The sequence below is a fragment of the Mesoplodon mirus genome (assembly GCF_964341445.2).
Source record: "Mesoplodon mirus genome assembly, chromosome: 1".
In the NCBI taxonomy this organism is placed as follows: Eukaryota; Metazoa; Chordata; class Mammalia; order Artiodactyla; family Ziphiidae; genus Mesoplodon; species Mesoplodon mirus.
This window is the reverse complement of record NC_138976.1, coordinates 72,591,553-72,615,634: the sequence shown is the minus strand read 5'-3', so window position 1 is coordinate 72,615,634 and position 24,082 is coordinate 72,591,553. Positions and strand designations below refer to the sequence as shown.

General features: G+C 42.3%; 1 protein-coding gene across 5 annotated transcripts in view; it reads right to left on the bottom strand.

The window, feature by feature from the left end:
* The window catches only part of GLIS3 (GLIS family zinc finger 3), a 533,841-nt gene that overhangs the window by 1,763 nt on the left and 507,996 nt on the right, over window positions 1-24,082 (bottom strand). For 3 of the 5 annotated variants that reach the window (XM_082612471.1, XM_082612474.1, XM_082612475.1), the window contains 2 exons: window positions 9,129-9,311; window positions 4,000-8,231 (listed from right to left, as the gene is read on the bottom strand). The exons of 1 other annotated variant lie outside the window; for it this stretch is intronic. In XM_082612471.1, the coding sequence (XP_082468597.1) occupies window positions 8,095-8,231; window positions 9,129-9,311 (320 nt within the window). In that variant the 3' untranslated portion in view covers window positions 4,000-8,094. Of the gene's footprint in view, window positions 1-3,999; window positions 8,232-9,128; window positions 9,312-24,082 lie in introns of those variants that run through there. One more of the 5 variants, XM_082612472.1, reaches the window with a different exon arrangement.

Sequence of the window (24,082 nt, the reverse complement as noted above, 5' to 3'; positions counted from 1 at the left end):
GTGCACAGTTTAGCAACATTAAGTACAGTTGTCCCTCAGTATCCTTGGGGGATTTGTTCCATGGATACCAAAGTCTGAGGATGCTCAAGTCTATTATATAAAATGGCAGAGTACAGTTGGCTGGCTCCAAACCTGTAGATACAGAAGGCTGGCTGTACATTCAGTGTTGGATAGACCACACTTTGCTTATCTATTCATCAGCTGATGGACATTTAGATTGTTTCTACATTTTGGCTACTGTGAATAATGCTGCTAGGAGCATTGGTGTACATTTATCTGTTTTTAGTCCCAGTTTTCAATTCTTCTGAGTATGTATATAAGGATGGAATTGCTGGATCATATGGTAATTGTATATTTAATTTTTTGAGGATCTGCCAAACTCTTTTCTACAGTGCTGACAAGGTACTTTTTGGAAAAAAAGGGTTACATGGTCAATAGACTTCATCCTCTAACTCTTTCTTGGAGAGACACAATGCACTTTAGCATAGTAAAGTCTCTGAGAGGTCCCGCAGAAAAGAAAAAAAGAAAAAACAACCCCCCCCAACCATGAAAAAAAAACCCAACTTTGTACAATAACTTTGACCCACCATTCCCCAAACTAATTTGAAAGTGGAACCCTTTTTTTGCAGAGTAACTGGTAACATACCATCCCCTGCTGGTTTGGGAAACAGTACCCTGAGCTCAGTGGGGCTGACACAGGAAGGGCTGGGGCTCAGGGCCAGAGAAGAAAAATCACTCACTGCCCAGAGACGGGACAATCCCCAACTCTCCAACCAGCTTGTTGGGTGACGCCTGCAAGTTACTGTCCTTCCTGGCAGCTCTGCAAATGTGCCATTTTCTGCGTGGTACACCCTTCTGCTGCTTCTTTGCTTCTTGAAGATTAACTTGACCTTTAGGACTAGCTCAGGCAGTCATCCCATCCCTCAGGGAACTGACCCCACTCTCCTGTCTCCCCAGGCAGGGATTGGAAGGCCCTCTTTGTTAGCTCTTATTAAACTACATTGCCTTGTTAAATGGTCAGCCTCCTCCACTAAATCAAGGTGGGGCGGTCAAAGTAAGTTTCCATAGACAGCCACCTGGAGATATTTAAGAATGCAGATGCAACCATCTTACCTCTAAAAATTCCAACTCAGTAACTCTGGGGTTTGCATTCAGAAGCTCTAGAGTGTGAATTTTGAATAAGCACCCGGGCAATTTTCTTGGGCAGATGATTCTTGGAATCTTCTGTTGTCAGCTATGTGAGCATGACAGCCACTTCTACCTCTGTGTATTTTACACAAAAAATGTTAAAAGAAAGAATGAATGAATGAATGAATGAAACAACCTCAATTTCCTCCTCTGTAAAAGATGAAGTTGGACTGGATGTTCTCTAAGCTTTCTCTTGGTTAAACTTCTCTTTATAAAGTTCAGATTATTTCACCCAAGACACTGTGTTCCCTGCAGCTTTAGTATCCAAACCATACACAACATACAAAGCCAAGCACACAAAAACACCAGGGAGACCCACTGAAGAGGATTTAGTCCATGCTAGTACTTAAAAAATGCCCCAGGACTCATGAACAACCATACTTTTAAAACTATCAATTTTATCACAAGCTAGAGATACAAAGAGAGTATACACTCATGACCATGTGAATTCAGTCTCATTCTCTATCATGAGCATGAGTGGCTGACAGGCAGCACTGTGAGGGCTGACAAACCCTTAAGTTCGGGAATTAGGGAGCTAGACATTGCGGGAAACCAGAGGCCAGAGAAGGTGCTGGGGTGTTAAGCCCCTTCTCCTGCTACGAGGAGAGGACACAGACTGTTAGCGCCGTCAGTGCCCCCTGACTCTGCTCCAAACAGCTCAGTGGAATCTTTGGACATAAAAACACTGACTCCTCTCCCTGAGAACGCTGCAGGTTTTGAGAAGCAACTCCAGCTTCTCATAAGAGCTATGGCCTGAGAAAAATGAAGTCTCCCATTACTTACAACCTCTCAGCATTTCAGAGGAAACAGTTGGCTATGGCTGCCAAGATCCAGCAAATATTTGGTTAGCTTGGAAAGAATGGGTGCTCATTTTCCAATTCTCACACATTTCTCTATGCCCAGTTCTTTTTATTAAAAACTTCAAATCCAGAGATAAAGTCAAGTGGCACTCCAGGCTCTAAGCATTCATCTGTATCCCAGGGAGCAGAACCCAGAATCTAAACAAACAAAAGCTTAATCAATAGAACTCATGAATTTCCTCCAGGAATAAGACCCAACATAGCCGAAGAATAAGCAGAGGGGCTCCTCACTGTGGTTTTCTTTGGGCAGATATTTATGGGAAGGGCAGGGGAATGTTCCCTCAGTTGACTAGGGACAGTACACTATGGCCCATGGCAAATCCTGCCTGCTGCCTTTTTTGTTTCTTTCTGTATGGCCTGTGAAATAAGAATGTTTTTTACATTTTTAAATAGTTGACAAAAATCAAAAGAAGAAAAATATTTCATGACATCTGAAAACTATAGGAAATTCAAATTTGCATCCATAAGTAAAGTTTTATTGTAACACAGCCATACCCATTTGTTTGTATATTGTCTATGGCTGCTTTTGAGCTACAATAAAGTTGAGTAGTTGAGACAGAGATCATATAGCCCTAAAAGCCTAAAATACATCCTATCTGGCCCTTTGCAGAAAAAGTTTGCAGACCCTGGGATTAGAGGATATAAGAGTTGACCTTCCCTGGCATTTGAACTAAAAACTAAAAAAATATGTATGCACAGTTAAATTACAAAACAAACACCTGTTTAACCTAACACATGGGTCAGGAAATAAAACACTGTTGGTCAGCACCCCGGGAGTACTCTGGGTTGCCCTTTCTTCCTGACCAGAGTTCACCAGTATCTGGACCTTTGTGGTAGTATATTCCTTGCTGTTGTTTATACTTCTGCCCCCTAAACAACTCTATATTTGAATTTTGTTTGTTTTTGAACTGTGTATAAATAGAATAACACTGTATATTTTCTTTTCTGTCTTGTATTTTCTTTCAACACAGTTCATGAGACTCAGCTCTGAATTACTGCATGTGGCTGCAGGTCTGTGACTGCCTTTGCTGCACTGCATTGCATTTCATTACTTTAGCACAGTTCACTTATTCTTTTTACTGTTGGTGGACAGTTGGGTCATTTCCAGTTTTTGGCCATTGTAGATAGCATTGGACATCTTATAACTGAGCCACCATTGACTCCCAAGAGAGGAATGGAATTGTTGGATAGCAGGATATGTGTATCTTCAACTCTACCAGTTAATGCCACACCGTCCTCCAAAGAGGTTGGACCAAATCACCCTGCCACCAGCTGCCTCCCTCTAGGGAGTAGAGACACTTTGTATCTTGTCAGTCAGCACTATTTTCACCTCCAAAGCCTGAACCACATGAGTTTGCTGCATGTTCCCCCAGCACCTTGAAGAGCCAGATGAGGTGTATGGGAGCCATCATCCCTTCTGCTTTGTATCTTCCATTAACATAATTCTCAAGTCTTAAAAATTCAGTGAGAAAACTGTCAATTTTCTAAGAATAATCCTTGAGATAATGTGATGTCTTTTATTTAGAGTGCTGTGCTTGGCTCACGGGTCGGTCAGATGTGTGAGTGTCCTGACAAGCCTTTCCCCTTCCCTGCCCCCTAAGGATGGGAGCTGAGGAAAGAAGCCTATCAGACAGGACAAGGAATCTGGGAAATGATAACTGCCCCTTTCTCCTTTGGGAAATCAGAGGACTTAAAGGTCAGGTTATTAGTTCACAGGAAGCTGATGCTTGTGTCTTTCTTGGCAGGGTTTTAGGAAAACTGGGCAGAAAGGTCCCACTCCAATGGCCAGCATGCCGAAACCCCATCACCTGGAGGACCATGCACTAGAGGCATTTCTGAAGCATGATGTAGCACTACAGTGAAAAGGCACAAATAAACCCCAAACCCTAGCACACATTTATCCAGTTTTTGAAGCAGATTAATAGAATAACCAATAAAACATGTATAAAAGCTTTAATTAAATCTGATGAAATAAAACTTCATGTTTTATTTATGGACACTCCCAACATGTAAAGGATTCAGGGACACATTCATTTTTACTGCCATTTCGTCCTCATATCTATAATTAAATCCAGGCTGCAGCTCTGGCCCAAAGCGATGCGTCATTTTAAAACTGGCCTTGGACACTCCCTCCCCCACCCCCATCTGCTTTTAATTATAACTACCAATCCAATATGACTGAGGCGGATGGTAAAACTAAACAAAATAATAAAACAAACAAACAAAAAATGGTTGTTGCCATCATGTTTTAAAACAACATGCTAAAGGAGGATTTCAGGCAGGTGGGCGCATCCTCTACTTCCAGTTTTATTATGTACCAAGTGCACAATCCCTTCATTTTACTTTCAACATAAAAAAAGGACTTCATGAAACAAGACAAAATAACTTATGATTATATGAAACATAACTGTGACAAATCACAAAACTATACATATTAATAGAAAAAAGTGTACCTAATTCTTTAAAAGATTTATGACAATAAGCACCAGATGTGCCCCTAGAGTAAAATCAGCCCCATATCCAGTATGATATATGCAGTTCATTTCTCTACGTGAGTGTATATAACTATGTACAAGAGTCTGTGTGATTTATGGGAAACAGATTTCCACTTTTTTCCCCCAAAGTGCTTTATGTCAGCAACATTACACAGGATGCTCTGCTGTCTGTACAAAATAAATCTCTTCTTTCCTACACTCACCATCTCTCCAATGAGTGTTTTTTTTTTCTTTATTCATTGCAAAAAAAAAAAAAAAAATGTAACCACAGAAATTCCACACCACCAACAAAAAGTGCCATTAAAAATGCTGCTATCAAACAACATGGTCAAAACAGTCAAATAAAATACCAAATAATTAAATTGGACATTTACAATCACTATTCCCAATACTTCAAGGCAACTGGGAAGCAAGGTTCTTGGATAGGGGGTTGAACACTTACCTCTGTTCTAGTATGCTAAGTGCTTGACAGCTGCTAATTTTAAAACAACAGAACAACACCAAAGCTCTGTTTTATCAGTGGAAACTTTGCTGTGATTGACTGAAGACCTTTTGTTTATTTTGGAATCACCTAAATAATTTGGGGTAGACATGGGTAATGGGAGATACCCCACAGGTCTAGTAAATATTTAAATAATATTTAGCAGCTGATCAGAGGCTAAATTACAACTTACATTTTGATGCAGTCCCTTTAGGGAATTAAGACAATGCAGCAAGTGAAATGTCTCTAGGCATACTGATTTTTTTTTTTAATGTAATAGGATAATTGGCTTTGTGCTGTGTGTATTTTCACAAGCACCAGTCTTTTAAAAAAGGGGAATGACAATCTCTCTTCGGATGTTTACAAAAATGGTTACATATCAAGAGTAAAAAGACCAGGAAATGGAAGGAAATGAGTTTTTGAAGTTTCTACTTTTACTGCTACAAACATAATGATGAAAGCGTATATAAATCTTGTGCAGTGTGAAAGCAAGCAGGGAACAAATTTTAAGGTCAGGAGAGATTCTGGAATCTCAGGGCAGCGTGTGTTGTCTCCAAGGAACCTGGAGGTGTCATGTCCTGGGGCCCTAAGCTCAAACCTGCAGCTGAGGAGAAACATGGAAGGGGAGTGAGGGGCACTCAGCCTCGCAGGCTGCACCGGGCCTGTTCCCTCTCCCAATTCCTGCTGGGGAAGGAGGCTCCGCAGGTGCGCTGCTGTCTGGCACCCCCTGGTTCCCTCGGGCCTCAGCGAGGCCAACGGGGAAGCTACAGATGTGCAGGAGGATCTCTTCCAGCCAAAGTTTCTGAGGTTCAGCTTCTGGCTTTGTCCTGCTAACCTGTTTTCACCTTAAATTATAGCAAGAAGCCACAGGCAGGCAGACAACATCAGCTGCAGTAACAACCTTGCCTTTCCATTTTTTTTCCTCCTCATCACACAAATGAAATGTGTTTTGAGTTCCCTGTAGAGGCTCCAGGATTTAGAATGAATAGATTGTCTCTCTAAGATACCAGAGCTTTCCCTTCTCTGCAGGGTGTGACAAAGGACATGGTCCCTGTTTAGGCCAAGTGACACAACCCACAAAGCCTGCCAGAGGGGTGGGACTTTGTGTGCCGTCTGAGAACTCATGTGGAAAGAAAGCCTGACGTGAATTCTTTTGTAAAGCAGAGCAGATTTTTGTAAAGTGAATGACTTGTCTCTTTCGCATACACGGATGTCTGCATGATGGCTCTCCTCAGATCAGAGCCCACTGGCCAGAGAAACTAGACTGGCTGAGTGCACTGTCAAAATGGACCCTGCACTTTGTTCTTTATTCGGCTGATTCTACTTTGTGTCAGAATGAAGTCCGGAATCAGGCAGAACACTACCGACCGTGCAGCCAGACTGGAAGGACATGTCTGTCAGGATAAAAACTGTTACCGGATCCCAAGTCTGACACCAAGCTGTTTAACTGTCTTGTTGAAGATTATAATTATCCCAGTTTGACAAATAGCATTGTTTCATTTTCCCTCAGAGAACATTTTTAAAGAGAGAGAAAAGAAATCGTGAGAGGCGATACTTCTGGAATGTCAGAATCTACCAGGTGTTTTGGGGTTTTGGCAATTTTTATAGCCTATGTCATAGGACTCTGGATCTTTTTAATAACTTGGTAAAGGCGTCACAGAAAATGGCATTCTATTCAGGTTTGAGATCAAATGGCCAAGAGCTCTGGGTAAATTCCAGGCCCTCAAAACAGAGTTTCAGACAGAAAGGTTGCCTCCTTCTGGCCACCTTTCCAGAACTGTCCCCTCTACCTGCCTTTGGCCAGACGTTGCTCAGAGGTGGTGAGCAGGCAATGGCGGGTGGTGGGCATGTCTGAACCACAGTCAAGAAGATGGTGAGAGCGATGCAAAAAGAGGGAGAGAAGGAAGGCAAGGGAGCAACAGACAGACAGGTGAGGGGAGATCCTAACAGAGGGAGCAGAGGCTGTGCAAAGTAGCCAGACATCAGGCATCTCTAGTTTGGTTTTCTGAGAACCCAGGAGCACACCTCCGTGTGTCCCTGCTCTCACAGCTTCTAGCAGGTCCCTGGGCAGAGCACCAGAGTGGAGGCCATGGGTGAGCCAGTCAAGTGACCTTTTCCTTTGAAAAATGTCTTCGAGGTGGAGCCGCTGAAGAGTCAACTCACGAGGGTCTCTGTGGCAGCACTGGGAAGAGGGTGGCCTACCCCATGTCCCTCAGGTAGCCTTTGCTAATGCAACACTAACATTCCGGGCGCTCACAGGTGCTGCAGGGTGCGGGCAAGCAGAGCCGCAGCGGAGGCAAGGTGTACGTAGCTGGGGGCATTAAAATAATTATTTCCATCCAAAGAACAGACCTCTAAATATTTTTTTTCCTTTAAAAAGTAGAAGTAAATAACAAGTCTTTAAAATCAAAGAACTAAGATAGGTTGCATGAATATAAAACAAGTTGTAGTGCTTCTCAAGGGCCTGTGCTTGACAGAACCTTCTCATTTTGCTTTTGGAGAAACACTGAAAAGCAACTGGTTAGCGTGGGAATATCTAAGAGGAGAGAGGCAGCCAGCTCACTGGATGCCAGGCCGGCACTGGGAAACCTGGGGTCCTCCAAGAGCTGAGCCCATGCTGTGCTTTGGAAGTGGGTTCCCCTTGCTGTGCCTGGCTCTTGGGTGGGACAGTTCACTGTGCTTCTGGCAATTTGGGTCGCCCTTCCTTGTTTGGAGTTTCAGCAAATCCCCAAATTACACTTTCACGTGCACATCATCTCACTGGTGTCCTTTGAAGGTTGGCAGCCAGGAAGTAACAGGTATCCGGTAGAGTGAGACTCTGAATTCCCTTTGAAAAGAGTCCTGCTGGTCACCGGCAAACCCAGGGAGAAAAAGGAGCAGCTGCAAACACACCTACAAAGCCCAGCTCTGACCATTCAGCCCTGCCCTCCAAAGACACACCTGGGACTTGGCAGGTTCCGTTGATTCGCTTGACATCCTTTTTCTTATCGTCTGTGAAAGTATAAGAAGAAAAGGTGGCAAGGAACAAAAAGATTCTGGACGCCAGTGGTAGTGGAGGCTAGGGGAGCTTTTAGCCTTCAGTATAGACAGAGGAGAGCTGGCTAGGACAGCGATCCACAGCGCTGATCTGCAAGAACGTGGTGTCTTCAGGTCCACCGCGAAGAGACTCCCCCAAAAGGCTTGAGGAACCCGAAGGTAGATCACACACTGGAAGAGAAAGAGCGCACAAGTCAACTGCTACCTTGTCGCAGACGCTGGGCATGCAGGGAGCAAATGCTGGCTGGGGCTGAGGAGGAAACCGTGCCGGGCCAGGCCCTTCAGCGGGTCTCCCCGTCCTCGGGCTCCTTAGGTGGGGGAAGAGGCTGATGTGCAGGCAGGTGGCTAAAATAGGACTTGGCACAAGAGATGGGCTGAGTAGCAATGAAAGTGAAGTTCTGTAGGGAAGAGTGAGGGCGGCCTCAAAAAGGAGGTGATATTACAGTTGAGCCATAAAAAAGGATGGGATTCTCACAGACGGAGAGATAAAGAAAGAACATACCAGGAGGAGGAAAGAGGGAGCGAAGACAGAGAGGGGGCATGTGGGGCCAAGTGTGCTGGCAAAGCTCAGGTACAGAGCATGTAGGGAGACATGTGAGGAGGGCACATGAGACATGAGCGCAGGTCCGGAGAGTTCCATCAGGCTCAACTCCTGGGGGCTTCGAATGCCTTGCTGAGGACAGTCAACTTTATTCTCTGGGAAACTACAAACTACTGAAGGTAGCTGAACAGGAAAAGTACCTTATTTTATCCAACATTTTTGGAAGGCAATGGTTACGGTAGCTCGGAGGGCAGAATGGTAAAGATAAGGAGCTGACTCAAGGAGCTTGTTGGAAGGCTGGTGCCTAAGTCTGGGAGAGACATGGTGGCACCTGAACGAGGGTGGTGGAAGTGGGGCTGGAGAAGGGCTGGAGAGGAAGATAAGAGGAGAGACATTTCACAGGCAGACCAAACAGGATTTGATAGGGTCGTGTGCTGGGTCAAGTCTAGTCCAGGCTGGTCATGGAAAACCCACCTGATCTCACCTGCTTGTCTGCCCGAGTGTCTAAGTCACAGACACCAACACACCTGTAATGCCCGAGTGAGCTGAGAAGGCTCTGTGGAAAACGTCAAAGCCAGCCTGGCCCATAGACGTGGGGACCAGGCAGTCCTCGAAGGAAGGCACCACACTGCAGGAGCTGCTAGGCGGCATGGTTCTCTGAGAGTCAGGGTAATGTGGGGGGCAGAATGTCTGCAGCTGCCCATAAAATCCTGAAATGCAAGCATGGCATTGAGCTACTGCAGGGCACAAGTTCAGAAGATCATTTCAACCTGGCTAGACCCTCACTCAGCCTGGCTTCATATGACAAAATGCCTTTAACCCTTAAGCCCACCTACAAAACCTTCTGACCAAGCATCCATAATGTACTACCTGAGCAGAAGCTCTTCTACCTCCAGGGGCTTTTTATTTCTTGCTCTAGTACCTGAAGCTGAAGGGCTTCACACCTTCCCTAGACTCTCCAAAAAGTCCTGGACACTGAAGGCCTGTCCTTCAGGGGACATTCCTACCCCATGCCCTCTCACCAGGTTTTAAGTGCATCTTCCTTAACTTCTTTTATTCTATAGTCTGTTTTTCACATTTCATAAAAACCTGAATAAAGCTCTTAACAATGCTCACCTTAAAAAATGCAACATAGTCCACCTGCACTTCCAACAGATACAATTATACACATTTATATTTTTCTTCCTCATTGTTTTGAATAGGTACATAGTATCTCATAGTCAGATATGCTACCATTTACTTAACTATTATTATTGCTGATCTTTGCAGTAAATAGAAAAACTGGAAGTGAATAAACAATATAATGAAGAAATACGTGGAAAGATTTCTTAATATTTGAAAATAATCAACATTTTGCTAATCTTGTTTCATTTATCTTTTCAATTTTTTTCTTACTCAGTGGAGTTTTTCCCTTGGGGTCCTATGTGGTCCTTTTCTATGATTCTCCACACCTTCCATGATACCTTACCATTTCCCTCCTCCTCCTTGTCTCATAATAAATTTAAGTAAAAGATTACTTTCTGGAGTATACGGTTTTAAAAATATAATGAAATCTTCATTCAATACCTTATTTCATGGTACCTGTTTTCTCAACTCTAACATGTGAAAGTCACTGTCTATTTCACTGGGTGACTATGAAGATTAAGCAAGTCACTGGATAAGGAAATCCATATATAACATGTGAAAGTGCTTTATGAATGTCAGTTATTGATATCATGACTCTGTTTCTGGTGAAAAAAACAAGAGATTAGGGCTTCCCTGGTGGCGCAGTGGTTGAGAGTACGCCTGCCGATGCAGGGGACACAGGTACGCCTGCCGATGCAGGGGACACAGGTTCGTGCCCTGGTCCAGGAAGATCCCACATGCCGCAGAGTGGCTGGGCCTGTGAGCCATGGCTGCTGGGCCTGCGCGTCCGGAGCCTGTGCTCCGCAACGGGAGAGGCCACAACAATGAGAGGCCTGCGTACCGCAAAAAAAAAAAAAAAAAACCCTAAAAAACAACAACAAGGGATTAGTAGAGGAAGTGCCCCAGTGTTCCTTCCACAAACATTACACGATGGTGAATACAGAACTAATTCATGGACTTTGGAGCCCTAGTCCTGTGTGCTTTCCTCCTCTAGAACTGTTTCTTACGGAGTCACCTATCAACAGGTAGGGAAGGTGCTATTTGGGTTGGGTTCTTTTTAGCTCTCTTTAAGTACAACTGAGGCACACTAACACATCCAACCTATTATGCTTACACCCTTCTCATTTCTGATTAGTACTCTCAAGGCAGACTACCCTTGGCCAGGAGGCCTGTTCTATGGTCACTAGGAATATCACCAAAGAATGTGTGCTGAACTGCTCACAAAGCCACAGACCAGCCCTCTAGGAGCTTATGATACAAGACAGAAGGATGGATACCAATTTATGAACAGGATACACTCACAGTAGAAAACAAAATAATATCCTTTGTAAGTAACCAGTAGTATACTTTATATAGAATCAAGAGAAAAATCCATATAAGGTTTGGGAGGAAGATTAAATTCATGTTAGCAGTATAGACTAGGAAAAAACATAAGGAAATTCCATGTCAAGGCAGGAGAAGAAAGAATGGAAAACTACTGGCTCTTCTCTTTGATGCCCTAAGTCTTCTGCATGGACTCAATAGGCAGACGGGCAAAGGACCCAAACAGATCACTCAAATACGCATATAATTTATCAACCAATATGGACAACTGGCAATTCTCTAGCTGTTAAAGCAATAAAAATCAAGACAATGATAAAATACCATGTTCTACCTATCACATTAGCAAAGATTTCTGAAAGTCATTCTTGGTGCTGGACTGAGACTGGTGACAAAGGCACCTGTGCAGAGTGTGCAGACATTGCAAAGGAGTACAAGCCTCTGTAAATCACTTGACAACCTGCATCTAGAACCTAAAAGTGTTCATACTTCTGTACAGGGGAATTTTTCTTCCACGAATGTATCCTAAAAGTGTATTCTGAAAAACAGAAGAAATTCTGCAAGAGGTAGTCATCACAGTGCTAGCTGTCATAACAGAAAACTGACAAGGAAAAATGGCCACCCATAAGAGAACGGTTGAACAGTGGTACATTTACCTGATGGGAATGTTAAGTAGCCATGAAAACAGTATTTACAAGGAGTTAACATCGTGGAAAGACCATTATAAGGTTCAGTTGGAAAATAAAGCAAGATACAAAACTGAATAGGGAGACTGGGTTCAGCTATGTGGAAGACTATGTATAGGACAGATTGCAAGGCAACATATTTATAGTTGTCTTTGGGGTTTTTTTGGCTTTTTGTTTTTCTGAATTTTAGTATCAGTGAAGGACAAGTACTTTGGAGCCAGACGTCTTGGGTTCAAATTCTAGCTCAACTACTTACCAACTATGTAGTCTTGGTGAATTATTTAGCCTTGCAGTATTTCAGCTTTCTAATTTGTAAAATGGGATTAAAAGTAGTACTTAGGGGCTTCCCTGGTGGCGCAGTGGTTGAGAATCCGCCTGCCAACGCAGGGGACACGGGTTCAAGCCCCGGTCCGGGAAGATCCCACATGCCACGGAGCAACTAAGCCCGTGTGCTACAGCTGCTGAGCCTGCACTCTAGAGCCCGTGAGCCACAACTACTGAAGCCTGCTAGCCTAGAGCCTATGCTCCTCAGCAAGAGAGGCCACTGCAATTAGAAGCCCATGCACAGCAACAAAGACCCAATGCAGCCAAAAATAAATAAAATAAATTTTAAAAAAAAGAACATGATCAAAGAAGGTTTACTCCAGGACAAAGAATGGTTAAAAAAAAAAAAAGTAGTACCTATACCTTAGTGAGTTATTATGAAGATTAAATTGAGTTAATATTTACATATTATACAATATAATCTGAGAATATGATTAATATTTATATAATATATTTTAATAACATAATTTATATATGTTTGCTAAATAAGAAAAATAAAAAAGTAAAATTACATCACAATAATGTAGCTCTCAAAAGTAAAATGTTTATTAAGAGAAATAAAATTTTCAAAAGGGCAACAAGTAAGTCCTTCAACAATAATCAAATGTAAGAATGGACAAGGCAGTGGGCATGTAGCTCACTTCCAGTTCCCAGGTGGAATCCTCTGGAACATTCTTTGCCCTCGGGACCTGGGCTATATACCTCTTTCCCATATTGGTTCCTAGATCCTGCACTAATTGACACACATTCTGATTTCTTCACTCACCCCCATGCAGGCTCAAAACAGCAACAAACTTGAGTGGGCTGAAAGACCTGGGATGTGCAGTTTCATTTGGGAAGTTCCTTGGACTGATCTGGACTTTGGGTACCCAGTGGCCAGGCACGTGTAATCACGGCATCGCCATCAGGAGGAAAACATTACCAGGAACCATCACAGTTGGTTTATTAGAATGTAATGTCGCCTCACTGAACAAAATAGACAATATTTGCTATTTCTATCCCTATGCTGGCTCTGTTCATATTTGTCACTCATATATACCCTGATAGCATTCCTCAGTGTAATATTAACCTTCTAGGAAGAGAGACTCCCACAACTCCCCACATAGGGACATTGATCATTCAGGTATGTCAGGGACAGTGATAGAGACTTCCACTGGCCTTTTGTGAAAACCAATTCATTCTCTCTTTCCTGTCTCCTCCCTGCTTTGAAGACATGGCAGGAATTTCACATGGCTTCAATCTACATTTGAGTGCTGTAAAGTTTAAGAGTACAAAAGGTTTGTAATGTAGTGAAATACACCCGGTGAAGTTAAATAGTAAACCCAACATCCTGAGCTCCATCTCCCAGTTTCCCCTGTCCATCTGGGTCTGAGTGAGAGGGCCGAGTGAACTGTAGTTCCTGCCTGTGGCTTTCTTGGCTGACACGAGAAACAGTCAAAACCAGAATGGCCCCACAAGCATGTTTTACCACTCTCACAGCCAACTCAGGGAAAGAAAATCCTCTTTATTAAATCCCTCCCTTCAAGAAGCCAGTTACTAGAGATGCCAAATACACTGGTGTGGATGACTGTGGTCACTCAAATCAAAGAGCTTTAACATAGCCTCTTCCCACTGCTATTTCCATAAAACTAACATAATTTTAAAAGATTCCATTAGGATCTTGCCACACACAAAAACCCAGAGAAAGCCTAACTCATTTTCTGATGAATGGCTCCTGTATTCCAGCTGCTGAATTTCATGCAGTAAGTTTGGAAGGAACACTACCTCGAGGGCCCAAAGCAAAATGCAGCAAGATGCTGGGGCTTCCCTAGTGGTGCAGTGGTTAAGAATCCGCCTGCCAATGCAGGGAACACAGGTTCAAGCCCTGGTCCGGGAGGATCCCACATACTGCGGAACAACTAAGCCCATGCACCACAACTGCTGAGCTTGCGCTCTAGAGCCCGCAAACGACAATGAGAAGCCCACGCACTGCAACGAACAGTAGTACCCACTCGCCACAATTAGAGAAAGCCCGGGCACAGCAACGAAGACCCAATACAGCCAAAAATAAAAACAAACAAATAAATTAATTTTTAAAAATGCAGCAAGATGTTAACACATTTCATGGGCATAAAACATAAGAGTGATGGCAAGGTCAGCCAATCTGTCAGTCAGTCAGTCAATGATAGTTACTGAGTGCTGGTCAAGGTGCTTTTGGAGAGACCAAAGAAGTAGAAGATAACACCTTGTCCTTGAGGATTGATAATGCAGTTGGAACAAGAACACATACACTTACAATAGCAGAAGAATGCACACATAAGTTTATGTTGGCAATAAATATTAGTCATCACATTTAGTTAGAAAATCACCCCTCCCCCATTTTAGAAGATATTTTACCTCCAAGAATGGAGGAGGAGAAGAGGAACTTGCAGATAAACTGACTTTACTCAAGTTGTAGCTCCTGAAGGTCAAGGAGAATCATTCCTCCTCTTGTCAATTTTGGGAAGTATTTTTCCCTTCTAAAAACAAACTTGTTTTTCTAATTATTAAAATACTTTGAATTAATTATACCAACTAGAAAATGTAGAATAGTATATGCAAAGAAAAGTAAAACTATCTTAATTCCTACAATTCAGACATAGCCAGATATATACACACAAAACTGGAATGTTATACATATTATTTTGTATCCTCTTTTCTCCCCTAATATTACCTATGAGCTCACATAGTATTAAAAATCATTCTTTTTTAAAATAAATTTATTTTATTGTTATTATTTTTTTGGTTGCATTGGGTCTTCGTTGCTGTGCACGGGCTTTTCTCTGGTTGAGGCAAGCGGGGGCTACCCTTCGTTGTGGTGCGCGGGCTTCTCATTGTGGTGGCTTCTCTTGTTGCGGAGCATGGGCTCTAGGCGTGAGGCTTCACTAGTTGTGGCACGTGGGCTCAGTTGTTGTGGCTCGAGGGCTCTAGAGCGCAGGCTCAGTAGTTGTGGTGCACGGGCTTAGCTGCTCTGCAGCACGTGGGATCTTCCCGGACCAGGGCTCAAACCCGTGTCCCCTGCATTGGCAGGTGGATTCTTAACCACTGCACCACAAGGGAAGCCCTAAAATTCATTCTTAAAAACCTCTCCTCTTTACTTTGTCATGTGGGGTCACTGACAGCTCTGTGATGAGCCGTTAGATCAGGAGTTCATGGTTACTCTTGCTGTTTAATGATGATAAAGTAGCCCCGTGAAGCTGAGTGTGGATTTCCTTCCCAACGTGGAAGGGGAGTGGAAGAAGTTAGAGGAGAAAGGAATCGCATGACTAAGTACAGTAATAGAAGGGTATTTTCTAGGGCAGCGCTGTCCAAGAGAACTTTGTGTGTTGATGGAAATGATCTCTATCTCACTGTCCAATACAGTAGCTGCATGTGGCTACTGAGCACTTGAGATGTGGCTAGTTGACTGAGGAACCAACTTCTAAATTTTATTTAGTTTTAATCAAATTTAAATGGCCACATGTGGCTTGTGGCTACTGTACTGGACAGCACAACTCTAGGAATATCTGCATTCTCAGGTTTAACAGACTTTCAGTAATGTTTCTGATTAAATTCCTAGAGAAAAAACATATGACCCACCAAGAGTTTAAATAAAAGCCAGATAATGATTCTTAGACTCCTGGCGTTCAAGATAAGAAGTATATTAGACTCTTTATTACATTTATATTTTCCTTACAAATTTACACTCTAATCTTGGTAGAAGGAACCAGAGTATAAATACTTCAATAAATAAATAATGGTCACCCAACTCACAACCCTCATGAGGGCTGATGCGCATTGTTTTAAGCTAAACTTCCAGGGCAATTCAGCTCTCCTGCAGGAACCACTTTCCTTTCTGGAAGTAAGAGAAGGAAAAGGAAACACATCACCCACTTTCTTTCCTGCAGACTCTGGGCCTAGCTCACTGTGTGTATGGGAGTGGCAACAGCATAGATGGGTCTCCAATTTCCCTACCACTTGATGATGAAATACAGTTCAATACAGAGGCTCTACCTTACACTTACAGGTGGAGATGAATACCATCAGCGTGAACTTTGTCAAGGTGCTATGTCAGGAGCTGTGCCCCTAATGGGTTTGTTTATATATATAGCAGATGGCTTTGCAAAACGAAATTCTTGTTCTCCTTTATGGTGAGGCTCAGAACCACCACCAAACTCTGGGCACCAGGAAAAGAGTTGGATGGACAACATTCAGAATCAAGACTGACCCTTTCCTGCGGTAGGTTCTGCCCAGACCATCATGCCAACTTATAGATGCAGACAGCCCACTGTGAAGCCCATCACAGGCATCAGGAAGGGCCCCCAGAACTAATTCCTCAACCAGAGTGTGGCCTGATCAGGCTGGGCAGGACCCTTTGTGAAGCTCCTTGGAAACAATGCTGAGAGTAATTGCTTCCCAAGACCCCTCAATATCTTCAGACAAGAAAGCCCTTCAATTCCCATGTGATCGGAGAGTATCATTTTAGGCATCCAGGCCAAACACTGCTGTTTTCAGATACTGCCCAAATCTCAGGAGTCATCTGTCCCCTTGACCTTTCAGAGGAAACACTGGCTAAGCATGTGCTTGCCTTTGTTATTGTATTTTTATAAAATGGGGGTTCACAGTATCTACTTCGTAAGGTAACTGCAAAGATTAAAGAGGATTAAGAGATGACCCATGTGAAGGGCTGAGCATGTGCCTGCACACAGCACTCTACAAATGTTTCTTTTCACTTTCCTTCCCTATTCTTCTAATGACACAAACGTTTCAACTTTTATGCCTTAATTTAGTCGACAACTGTATGCTAAGCACTTACTCAGGTGCTGGAGACACAGTGGTGCATAAAACATACTCCATGCCTTCTTGGAGTTTATGTTTCAGTGAGAAAGGAAGATAAACGTACAAATGAGAAATCAAGTAATACAATTTAATATTATATGTGACAATAAAAAGGAAATTTTCTTTAAGGAATATATAGAGATGCAACTCTTTTTCTCTAGACTGCATTCAAGATAGGAAGAGGAAAGAGCTCAAATAAGAAAGAAGTTTGGGCACTCCCAAAACTTTTAAAAAAGAGTAGTGATTATGGTCCCTTTTGTTTGGCCCTGTCTGGTGAGGGTGGATATAATTAGGAGGTCATCCCATAGCTCTGCTGAGGACCAGCCCTGGCAGAGTGGGGTTTTTTTTTGCCAGTTGTACTGATCAATTTGTGCCTGGGTAGGAGAATAAGCAGATGTCAGTGACAGAGGCAGAGCTGGCAGTGCTCAGCTTTTTGGTGGTACAGCTGTTTGCTAGCCAAGTGGAAGCAGGGATGTATGTTTATAAGCTTTACAACTCTAATCATTTTTCCACAGAGACTATAATTTTGTGGGTTACTTTAGGAAGTGTAGAGTTTTGGGCCTCAGTCATGATTGCTGCATGTGCAGGGGCATGGAAAAGCCTAAGTGATGAATGAGAGGGCTCAAATCAGAGAGTTCCAGGGATAGGGACACAGAAAGAAGATGCATGGCCTACTCCCTTTCGTTACTCTTATTTCTTCTTCTCCAACACTCTTATGGCTCTTTGTGCGTTCCCTTGTACTCTCTGGGGACCCTTGCACTCTTCCCTTTAAATACCTTCTGCAATCCATGATACAAGCCAATGAGCAGAAAAGAGAAAAAAATAGGTAAGTCTCTGGTAAAGCTGTTAAAGGCTCTAAGAATATGATCTCTGGCATCACATCTTTTCAGCATGATTTAATGCCCTCCAACTTTACTCAGAGAAAGGCCCAGGGAATCATACACTTATTACTCACATGGTACCTTTTTAAAAAACTTTTAAAAACTCCTTCTTAGGCAGCCTCTGATATACCTGTCTTATAAGTAGGTGATTCAAACAAATGTTCTCATTTTATAGACAAAGAGATGGAAGTTGAACCATATGCCTTTAAACCAATACTATGTTCATATGTTATTGTGCAAATAAGAGAAAAGTGGAAGATTCATACAATCATTTTAATATTTACAAACATCCAGCTATTTGCAACTATTCATGGATCTAGCCTTTATCTTAAAACAAATGGGGAGCAGAGCTAAAACAGTCATCATCTACTTTTCTACTAAGTCCAGAGTTTTCTCATTTGCAGTCCCTTTGCTTTGGCATTTTTATAGACATTTTGATTAGTGTTACACCAACCCCTCAGAGAATTCTTTCAGAAGGAAGGAGAAGAGCTAATATTTATTTGCTCTGAGATAGGTATTATCTTAGCTGTTTTAAATAGAAAATCTTCATTTTTACAACTTTTAAAAAAACTGAAATATAGTTGATTTATGATATTGTGTTAATTTTAGGTGTACAGCAAAATGATTCAGATATATATATATTTTTTCATATTATTTTCCATTATAGGTTATTACAAGATATTGAATATAGTTCCCTGTGCTATACAGTAAATCCTTGTTGTTTATCTATTTTATGTATAGCAGTTTGTATCTGTTAATCCCATATTCCTAATTTACCTGCCCCCCACCTTTCCCTTTGGTAACCATAAGTATGTTTTCTATGTCTCTGAGTCTGTTTTTGTTTTGTATATAGATTCATTTGTATTATTTTTTAGATTCCACATATAAGTGATATCATATAATATGTCTTTCTCTGTCTGACTTACTTTACTAAGTATAATATTCCCTAGGTTCATCCATGTTGCTGCAAATGGCAATATTTCATTCTTTTTAAGTTACATCAACTTTTGAGTTAATTAATATCGTCCCCAGTTTATAGACAAGGAAACAAAAAAGTTCAAATAACTTACCTAAATCCTCATAGCTACCAAGTTTCAGAACTAGGACTCAAACTCTGGTCTGTTTGGTAACAGTTCATAGAGACTATTAGGGCTTAAGCTCACAGACAAATCATTTTAAACAAAATCTTGCCATTTTTGTTGAGGTCCCTCACTGCCAGATTATAGGCAAAGTTACTCAGACTGGATCAACATTTCATAAAGTACAAACATTTTCATTAGGGAGAAAAGCATTGAATTAATTAACAAAATTGATGAAATTACCTAAACACTGAAAAATTCGAAAAACCCTGAAGAGTAGAAACAGAGACATTTCGGAAATTTCTCTTGGCCAATTTTCTGGTTTAGTCACTATTTTATTTCTATCCATTGCATGAACTACCTGGATCTGGGTTCAAAGCCTGGATAACCCATTAACCAACTGTGTGTCTTTGCATAAATTATTTTCCTTCTTGAGCCTCATTTTCTTTTAAAATAATATCCATTTTATAGGGTTGTGGAAAACATTATACATGAGAGCATTTATAAAAGCATCTAGTGCATTCCCCAGCATGTAGTAGGCCCTCAGTAAATAGTAGCAATTATTACTACCATGAAAAAAGCTTAGCAGTATTTGTAGATTCTGTATAATGCACATGCAATTCTTAAGCAATTTATCTCTCATAACCCACCACCCTTAGGTATAAAATGATGCTGATCTTGGAAGTGAAGCCTCCACAGTTTGGTTGCCATTTTTCCCCTTAGCTCCTGGTCTTGGCCAACAACCTCAGCCAGGTCTTCATGTAGTCAGAACTCTACTAAGCTTCCTCCCTGGAAGCGATGGAGAAACCGACTCTTCATTTTAATATGGAGTCTATAAATGGGGAAGCTACAGGAACAGCTCACAGACTGTGTTAGCAAGACAGATTTTTCTTCGGGCTGAGAACTAAACCAGCTTGCAAAGCACTCGAGCTATTTAAGACTGACATTTAAGCAACTACTGTACTAAGAAAAAGGAAAATAATGGAAATAATAACCCTGAACATTCCATTTGGCACATTCCTTTTGAAGGAACCAGGTTACAGTGGTTGGAAAGCTGACCAGCGGAGCAACCTTCTGGTCCCCTAGCCCCTAGTCAGATGGGTTGCAGCGTGAGGGCTTCAAGTTAGACAAGTCCACCTGGTTCCAAGAAGTGGGGCCATTTTCATCTACAGCTTCTACCACTAGCCTGCAGGCCACAGAGAGATGCATTCTGCACACTCTGGGCGCTCTCCTCTGCTCATGCACCTCACAGAACCTCACCTGCTCCGCAGCAAGCTGCTAACAGCATTTATTACTGTGAGCCACACTCGCTCTCCAAGTTGTATACCTGGGGTAGGGGAAGAGGAAGATGGTCTGCTACCGATGTCTGCAAAGTTTCAAATAAGGGGATGAGAGTGGGCAGAGCATTTTGCTGAAAAGGGCAAAAAGGAAATGGGAGAAAGCAGAGTGAGAAGGAAGGCATGTATAAAACCCTTTTGGTTTTATATCGATTTTCATTAAAATATCTTCAACCCAACCAAAACCCTAATGCGTGGTGGCCTATGGCTTCCAAATTCTCAGAATGATAAGCTGCCGAAGTAAACTAATTGCAATGTGTCTCAGTAATTGCCGTATGTGGGTATGTACAGTTGCAGTAAAATGGTTCAGTGAATCCTGATAATGACAATGCACGTATGGCAATTATATAAAACAGAGATGCTCAAAACCAGAAGACCCAAAGATTCTTAAGATGGATGTTAAAGCCAGCTTTGCCATTTATTGGCTGTGTGGCCTTGAGGAAACCATAGCCTCTCTGAGCGTATGAGTCCCTATTGATAAAAGGGGGAAAATAATAATATTGTGGCAGCATGATCCTCATGGTAGGGAGGGAGAGAAGCACAGGGAACAAACGGAAAGAGATTCAGTGCCCAGTTGCCCATGATTTGCCTCCTGTACTCTGTCACCCGCCTATGACTCAAAAATCCTGGATACATATAAAGCCCAGAATGAAGGGTGGAGGAGTTGGACATTCTGAGTCTGATGGGTGTGTTAAGTAAATACTTTGGCCATGGGTCAAGGTTGAAAGGAATGAGTTGGGAATTTCTCTATGAGAGGGAGTTACGCTGTTGCTGGTGTATATAACCCTCCTAGGTGGCTACAAGGATCAAATGAAATAAAAAGTGTGAAAATATTTTGCATACAGTAAAACACACTGAAAATTCCATCCCCTACTGCCTCATTATAAGCCTGGTGTTACTTATCATCCTACATTCTCTGAGTACAAATGTAAATTTGCCCTCGGTTGTGTCAAGCTCTGTTGCATAAAGTTCACAAGCAACCCTCTGACTCAGGAGTACTTGAGCCAAAAACAGAACAAGGAAATCACGGCAAAGAATAAAGATTTAATTCTATCTGTCCTTGTCCTTCCAAGCAAGCTTTGCTGTCAGAAAGGTCTGGCAGAGAAGACGATTCCAGATAGAGACTAAAAGGGACATTAACACGAAATGCTGCAGCCTCCTCTGAGAGCCATTCTGGCCCTCTACAGCTTTTAGGCTGTGCTGCATTTACAGGACTTCCCCGGAAGGTAAAGGGAGAAGGAAGCTGGAAAGTATTCCCTCAGTCACTGGCCAATTGCTTCCTTTGCATCACCTCTGATTGGGGAAGCACGGTGAGGTGGCACTAAGTCCTACACTTAGGGTCTAGGCCTGTGGTTGTTAAAGTGGGGGCCACAGCATCAGCTCCACCTGGGCTCTACGGCAGACACAGTGAATCAGAACTTCTGGGTGAAGGGCCTGGGAGTGTTCATGTTAACAAGGTGTTTCTTACACTAAAGGTTTAGAAGCCCTAAGAACATTTTTACATGATTTTCAATCTTTGGCAAGTTTTCCAAATGGAATACCAATAGGAAAAAACAGAACAGCTCTGAGTTCATTTGAAATGGAGGAGGAGAGCTCTTTGTCTGGGCATCTCTTCCCCCTGGGCTCACCCCCAGCCCTTTTCTGCTGGACTCTGGGGGTTCTTGGGGATAAAGCAATGATGACTGTCCCAAAGTGACTTTAGATTACAGATATAGATCAGGATGATCTCCCTCCCCACCCCAGTACCATTCTCTTCTTGGGCAAGGTGCAATCACGGGACCTCAGTTGAGTGACTCAGAAGTTCCGGGCTTACTGTTGGTCCCACACTGATCTTGTGGCCTAGACTTCTGCTGTTTAGCTGTAACCAAACTCCCACGTTATATCCGCTCCACTAACTAGGTGATTTCTTATTTCCCTGAATCCAAGTCTATGACTATACAACTTTCCAGCATTCTAATCTCTCTAAGAGTGGGCACCAGCTCACACTTGCACCGATGGCTTCATTGTTTCTCCTGCTGAACCTCTGCCTCACAGCTAAGTCCTTGTTACATACTGTTAAGCTTCCCCCAAATCTGCTGTCTAGAATATTATAGTGAGATGAAATCTGGGCTTGAAGTAAAAGAAATCTATATAGGTGGGTTTAAGAAAGCAGAGTGGACTCTGCATTTGTAAAACCTGATGTATGTCATTGGATCCCAAATTCCTGTCACTCCTTTCCATCTGGCTACCAGGAAACTTGCCTTTTCATCTTGTCAAATCTTGGGGACACTGACTACTAATGTGGATAACTCAATTTATGATCTACCTTCCTCTGCTCCACCCCTCCAGCTAGACAGCCTTCTTCCCACTGCCACCTGGGGGTCACACTCTGATGAGTGTGTCTAGTCTACAGGGTCTTTCCTTTCCTGCTTACTCTCATCCCACTGCACACCAAACTCTCGATTTTAAAGTATGTATTAGGCATCTCAAATGTGCCATATACTACAGGGATTAAATAGATGACATGATTCCTTGCCTACATATGGACCATGAAGAATACTGTCTCACGGTTGAGTTCAAAGGTTTTGCTTGCCAAGAACCATTCCTTACATATAACCTCAGGACAGGGAGGGACTTCTATTTTCTCTATTGATGTAGCTTTAGCACCCCCAAGCAGGATCTGGCACATAATAGGAGCTGAATATTTGAGAATGAATAAATGGATGAGTGAGTGATACTTACATATAGAGCCTTTGGTGAAGATACTGATGGTAAGAGGAACCAAAACTGAGCTCAAAGATTTTGATCTATGAACTTTGTAGATAATAGCCTATCAGGAGTTTCAGAAAAATAAAGTGACTTCCCTTTCTAACACTGAAATTTTCTTTTAATGGAGGAAGAAACAAAGACAATGGAAATACAATTGGCCCTGTCAAGATGACCTGGAGAGTTTTGCTGCTCCAAGCCACCATTTTCTGCTGGATGCCAGGAGGCCACTGAACCTGAAGAGGAACAAGAGTGGGCAGGAGAATTAAGTGGCTCAACTCATCCACAGAACACTTTGTACTCTTTTAGGAAACCATCCCAAGGTCAAGGAGTTTCTGAGTTTCTAATCTGAGTTTCATTTCTAAATAGGAGCAGAAATATATTCCTACTCTCTTCATAAAGTTATAAAGAGGATCCAGGTATTCATCCAACAAATATTTTATCGAGCAGTTTCTTTATAGCTACCAGTCACTGATAATGATCTTGTACCTAAGAGTAATTTATAAAACATATATTGCAATATAAATGTATGTACTATCACTGACCTCAATGGTATTGATAAAAACACTACATCAGCCCAGATCCACAGACACAAACAACCTTGGGGTAAATATTTGGCTAATTCAGATCCCCTGAATCATTCTGCCATTCTGATGACAGAATTTAAGAATCTGAAGTAATAAAGGCTTTGCTCTGGGATGTGTGATATGAGATTGGGTTTGCGGAGGAATGTAGGAGAGGAGTGGCTGGTCGTTACACTTAAGTGATCTAGAAAAATGCCTGAATGTTTTTACTTCAACAGACTTGCATCTTTAAGGTCAAGTTCTCAAAGCCCTTACAAAAGAACGAAATACAGAGTTTAGCCAGAGCAGTTTGGTTAGAAAGCAAAAATTTCTGTAATGAGAAAGAGGACTCACAATTGTAAGTAAATCAACTAGGAATTCTAAGGGAACTAGGACTGTTTTGCAACCTGGTCTGAGCCCAGATGACCTGAATGGGCACAGATCAAGCCAATTCTAGTGTTTTATTGTTGTTGTTCTGTTTTATTAACACAGTGGCCTTGCTACCAGTAACAAGATGTTTCTGATGTGTGTGTGGGTTTTCCCTTTAAGGAAATTCCATCCAAAGCTATTCACATTTTTTCTTCT